Raw genomic sequence first — 6,284 nt, 5'->3', positions numbered from 1 at the left:
TACCCTACATATCACTCTAACTTATCGTATACTAGTATATTATTATCATAGTATACTATGATATGTCGTCGTAACTTAAAGTTTGGAAACCACTGACACAGTTTACTCAGCAATCTATTTATTTTGGTTAGCATCATGCCCGCATTATCATAGTATACTATGATAATGCGTATATAATGTATATACTATTATGATATATGTATATATATATCATTATATTATTATATATTATAGTATATAATGATATACTATAGGATGAGTTAGGGTCGGCAGTTGTGTTTGTCAAGAGAGCTTGGTGAGCGCAGCGCCTAACTTGTCACTCGTCACGCTCTTTCACCCCCCCTTCCCCACGTGTCTAGGTGCTTGATCTCCTTTCTGGGAGTTACAGCCCCGCTCCTGTGCCAGGTAAGTCCACTACGGGCTCACCATAGCCCGTGCTACTTTGCAACTTTTGTTCTAAGTAGCTGAATCTAAAACAACAACAGCAACTGCTTTCTGCCCTCATATTAAAGTTATGTTGTGTTAGTTTTTAACATAACGATAGTGTGTATGCATCTATTCTCCTCCATTCTTTCCTGCCCATCGTATTTTGTGTCCCCTAACCCCTCTCCTCTTCTCCGTCCACTGCCTTCACCATCCGCGGCTCTCTCCTATCCCCCTTATCTTCTAAATTTTCCATGACGGGGCGTCATATCTGGCGGCGGAGCAGCATCGCAGCTCCGCTTGGTAATGCCTCCCAGTCCTTCCTCCCACCGATTAATTATAATTTCTTTCTGCCACAGTCTGTATATCTGAGAGAGAGAGAGAAGGGAGGGGAATTATAAGGGAAAAGCGCCAAGCCATTACGACTATAGCACTTGGAAGGGGTCAGGATAAGGATTTGGGATGGGATTTGTTCTGCTTCTGCTCCTCTTTCCCTCTCTCTCTCTCTCTCTCTCTCTCTCTCTCTCTCTCTCTCTCTCTCTCTCTCTCTCTCTCTCTCTCTCTCTCTCTCTCTCTCTCTCTCTCTCTCAGAGAGAGAGAGAGAGACCTTCTGAGACCTCTCCTCTCAGAGAGAGACCTTCTGAGACCTCTCCTCTCAGAGAGAGAGAGAGAGAGAGAAGAGGAGGAGGAGGAAGAGGAGCAGAAGCAGCAGGAGCAGGAGACGATGATGATGGTGGTGGGAATGATAATTAGAAGGGTGTGGTGAGGGAAGAGAGCAACAGCTACTAAGATTGTCACTCCTCTGTAGTTTTTTGGATTCATACTTCTTTGTTACCTTTCATCGCTTAATTGTCTATTTGTTTAATGGAAATTCATGGTGTTTGAGGCAGCCAGTCCTTATTAAGTGGGTATTGGTCTGCGTCTGCCATTGTCATAGTGTCACCTTGATAATGATCACTTAGCTGTTGGAATTCATTACTACTGAGTAAATAGTAATTGGGGAAATGTTCATTTGGTTCCCCACAAGAACTGTACTTCTTCTGTCGTGTTGATCAAGATCTCCCACGCGTCTGGAGACCCATCTCAGTTCCGCCTCTGCCTGTATCTCTTTGTCTTCACTTCTGGCCATATCCACGTCTTTGTCTTCACTTCTGTCCATATCCACGTCTTTGTCTTCACTTCTGTCCATATCCACGTCTTTGTCTTCACTTCTGGCCATATCCACGTCTTTGTCTTCACTTCTGGCCATATCCACGTCTTTGTCTTCACTTCTGGCCATATCCACGTCTTTGTCTTCACTTCTGGCCATATCCACGTCTTTGTCTTCACTTCTGGCCATATCCACGTCTTTGTCTTCACTTCTGGCCATATCCACGTCTTTGTCTTCACTTCTGGCCATATCCACGTCTTTGTCTTCACTTCTGGCCATATCCACGTCTTTGTCTTCACTTCTGGCCATATCCACGTCTTTGTCTTCACTTCTGGCCATATCCACGTCTTTGTCTTCACTTCTGGCCATATCCACGTCTTTGTCTTCACTTCTGGCCATATCCACGTCTTTGTCTTCACTTCTGTCCATATCCACGTCTTTGTCTTCACTTCTGGCCATATCCACATCTTTGTCTTCACTTCTGGCCATATCCACGTCTTTGTCTTCACTTCTGGCCATATCCACGTCTTTGTCTTCACTTCTGGCCATATCCACGTCTTTGTCTTCACTTCTGTCCATATCCACGTCTTTGTCTTCACTTCTGGCCATATCCACGTCTTCCTATCTTTTCCCCACCTCACCATTTGCAGCCCCCGTGCCCAACCCCCACTTCCCCCCCCCCCCCATATCCACCCCCACCCGGAGTTCACACAGGAAAGTTGGAAACAGTAGACAAGTATGAGCGGAATTAGATATATATAGGGTTATCTTAAAGTTATTTTGAGATGATTTCGGGGCTTAGCGTCTCCGCGGCCCGGTCCTCGACCAGGCCTCCTTTTTGTTACACATGCCCCAGGAAGCAGCCCGTAGCAGCTGTCTAACTCCCAGGTACCTATTTATTGCTAGATGAACAGGTGCATCAGGGTGAAAGAAACTGTGCCCTTTTATTTCCGCTTCCAACGGGGATCGAACCCGGAACCTCAGGACTACGAATCTGAAGCGCTGTCCACCAGCTGTCAGGCCCCCTAAGGGTAAAGAAAAGTAGATTACAGTAGATAGATTAGTAGATGAAGGGCATAATGCCAACACGGAGACAATTGAAAGATGAATTTGAAGACTTTAAAAGATTATAGATAACGAGTGAGATGTAAAGATCAGGAAGAAGCGATAAAAGCAGAAGATATGAAACACTGGAGATAGGCGGTAGATAGCGATAAAGAGAGAGTAACGAAGGGAGGGGGAGGGAGGGAGGGAGAGAGAGGGAGGGAGAGAGAGGGAGGGAGAGGTAGAGAGAGGTAGAGAGAGGTAGAGAGAGGTAGAGAGAGGTAGAGAGAGGTAGAGAGAGGTAGAGAGAGAGAGAGAGAGAGAGAGAGAGAGAGAGAGAGAGAGAGAGAGAGAGAGAGAGAGAGAGAGAGAGAGAGAGAGAGAGAGAGAGAGAGAGAGAGAGAGAGAGTGGGGAAGAGGGGGGAGGGTTGAGGGCAGTAGAGGGCTCACGAAGGCCCTGGATAGGGAACGGGTTGAAGGGGATGGATGGAAGCAGAGAGGAGGAATTTTCTGCCACTTTGAAGACAGGAATAATGGAAGGATTGTTGACTACTTTGATGGATTGATTGATGATTTGAGCAATTGTTATATTGGTGAATGGTTTGTTTGATAGATGCATAAGCGATGATTTGATGAATGGAAGAGGAAGGTAGCATTTTATGGTCTGATGAGGAAAAGGGAGAAAATTGAGGCGAGCAGTGACTGCTGACAGGGATGGGTGGTAGAACAGGATGGAAGGGGACAAAGGATTAAGAAAGAAGGGAGAATGGATTGATGCCAAGATAGAGGGAAAGGAATGGAAGGATCAAAAAGGATGGAATGATTAGTAATGAGATGCACAGAGAGAGGTGAAATTGGAGGGAAATCAATGGGAAAGGAGGGAAGAGGTGAGGGAGGCGGCAGAAGAAAGAAGATTAAGGAATCATAAGAAAGGGAAGGAAGGGAGAGGTGAGAAGGAAGCAGAGTGGAGCACCGCTGGGGAAGGGAACCGCCAGTCATAAGTAATGAAAAGATTATGTGACAGACGCTATGCTGAAGGTTAGGAGTCAGGGGAGAGAGAGAGAGAGAGAGGGGGGGAGAGAGAGAGAGAGAGAGAGAGAGAGAGAGAGAGAGAGAGAGAGAGAGAGAGAGAGAGAGAGAGAGAGAGAGAGAGAGAGAGAGAGAGAGAGAGAGTCACTACCTATTAGTGACTACAGGGGGGGGGGGGGGAGTGGGGGTCTAGCTCTGTAATGCCCCGCCTACTAGTCTTGCTGTATCCGTTACATCATAATTGAACTATTCTGCCATTGGAATGCCTTGCTGAATCTGGCCTTATATTTGGGTGTGGAGGCGGCTTCCACAACTTCTTTCCACTTGTTGAGCATCCGTACAGGGTGCGAGTATTTCTTTACATTCCTTCGACTCGTATTGCGTTGACAGCATCCACGTCTGTCCACTTGTCGTACCTTTATCTCGTTTTAAAGAGGCTGTCCTTGTCCGCCCTGTCTACGCCTCAGTAGAGTGACAGAGAGACGGACAGAGACCCCAGGAGTGGCTGCCAAACGAGCCCTCTTGTCATAGACATTACCTTATCACGAGAAAAGATCAAACGTGGCTGGTTTTTTCTCATTTTGCATCAGTAGTTTCCCTGATCGTACAACTAGAACGCTCCTTAAAATTTTGTTATTCTGAATAAAAGTTTTTTTTATATAGTTAAGAAGGTATAGTGTAATGTTTGTGAGTTTATAGGTATTAAAGCTGAAGGTGCGTGTTGAAGGGGAGAGGTAAGGGGATTAAAACCTCGACCGGGACGTCATGGGAATGTTTACGACGCCAAATTGACGTCATAGGGATGTTTACAACGCCATGGGGATGTTTACAACGCCATGGGGATGTTTACAACGCCATGGAGATGTTTACAACGCCATGGGGGATGTTTACAACGCCATGGGGATGTTTACAACGCCATGGGGATGTTTAAGACGTCATGGGAATGTTACGACGCCATATTGACGGCACGGGGATGTTTACATCGCTATATTGACGTCATGGGGTTGTTTACAACGCCATATTGACGTCATGGGGATGTTTACGATGCTTTATTAAGGTTATGGGGATATTTTTGTCGCTATATTGATGTAATGGGGACGTTTACATCGCCATATTGACCTTATGGGATGTTCATGCTGCCATATTAAGTCATGGGGGGATGTTAACGCCGCTATATTGCCGCCAACTCCCGTCAGTCTGTAGACAGACATTGTTCTGTCAGACGCAGTTCACGAAATCAGGCCAGCAAACGCTGGTGTACGGCAGGGTTTGTTATCCTGTTGGTGGACTGCTCCGCCTATCTTTATACATATATCTGCGACGTATGCTATGCGTGCAGTATATGGCTGGCCAGCGCGGGGGGAAGACTTACAGTTATGGCCTCCCTGTCAACAACTAATATATATGTGTGTTAGAGAGCCAGGAACGGTGCACGTTTGGGTAGGAATGATTCACTGTGTGTGTGTGTACTCACCTAGTTGTACTCACCTAGTTGTGTTTGCGGGGGTTGAGCTCTGGCTCTTTGGTCCCGCCTCTCAACCGTCAATCAACAGGTGTACAGATTCCTGAGCCTATCGGGCTCTGTCATATCTACACTTGAAACTGTGTATGGAGTGAGCCTCCACCACATCTCTTCCTAATGCATTCCATTTGTCAACCACTCTGACACTAAAAAAGTTCTTTCTAATATCTCTGTGGCTCATTTGGGCACTCAGTTTCCACCTGTGTCCCCTTGTGCGTGTTCCCCTTGTGTTAAATAGACTGTCTTTATCTACCCTATCAATCCCCTTCAGAAACTTGAATGTGGTGATCATGTCCCCCCTAACTCTTCTGTCTTCCAGCGAAGTGAGGTTTAATTCCCGTAGTCTCTCCTCGTAGCTCATACCTCTCAGCTCGGGTACTAGTCTGGTGGCAAACCTTTGAACCTTTTCCAGTTTAGTCTTATCCTTGACTAGATATGGACTCCATGCTGGGGCTGCATACTCCAGGATTGGCCTGACATATGTGGTATACAAAGTTCTGAATGATTCTTTACACAAGTTTCTGAATGCCGTTCGTATGTTGGCCAGCCTGGCATATGCCGCTGATGTTATCCGCTTGATATGTGCTGCAGGAGACAGGTCTGGCGTGATATCAACCCCCAAGTCTTTTTCCTTCTCTGACTCCTGAAGAATTTCCTCTCCCAAATGATACCTTGTATCTGGCCTCCTGCTCCCTACACCTATCTTCATTACATTACATTTGGTTGGGTTAAACTCTAACAACCATTTGTTCGACCATTCCTTCAGCTTGTCTAGGTCTTCTTGAAGCCTCAAACAGTCCTCTTCTGTTTTAATCCTTCTCATAATTTTAGCATCGTCCGCAAACATTGAGAGAAATGAATCGATACCCTCCTGGAGATCATTTACATATATCAGAAACAAGATAGGACCGAGTACAGAGCCCTGTGGGACTCCACTGGTGACTTCACGCCAATCGGAGGTCTCACCCCTCACCGTAACTCTCTGCTTCCTATTGCTTAGATACTCCCTTATCCACTGGAGCACCTTACCAGCTACACCTGCCTGTCTCTCCAGCTTATGTACCAGCCTCTTATGCGGTACTGTGTCAAAGGCTTTCCGACAATCCAAGAAAATGC

General features: G+C 46.2%; 1 protein-coding gene across 1 annotated transcript; it reads right to left on the bottom strand.

The window, feature by feature from the left end:
• Positions 1–1,381: 1,381 nt before the first annotated feature.
• LOC138371054 (germ cell nuclear acidic protein-like) lies at positions 1,382–2,182 on the bottom strand. The gene has a single exon (XM_069335705.1). The coding sequence runs from the start codon at positions 2,180–2,182 to the stop codon at positions 1,382–1,384; it is 801 nt and encodes a 266-aa protein (XP_069191806.1).
• Positions 2,183–6,284: the final 4,102 nt, after the last annotated feature.

This window comes from Procambarus clarkii, chromosome 34, assembly GCF_040958095.1.
Source record: "Procambarus clarkii isolate CNS0578487 chromosome 34, FALCON_Pclarkii_2.0, whole genome shotgun sequence".
Classification (NCBI taxonomy): Eukaryota; Metazoa; Arthropoda; class Malacostraca; order Decapoda; family Cambaridae; genus Procambarus; species Procambarus clarkii.
Note: the sequence above shows the minus strand (reverse complement) of the source record. Positions and strands in the feature narration are given on the sequence as shown.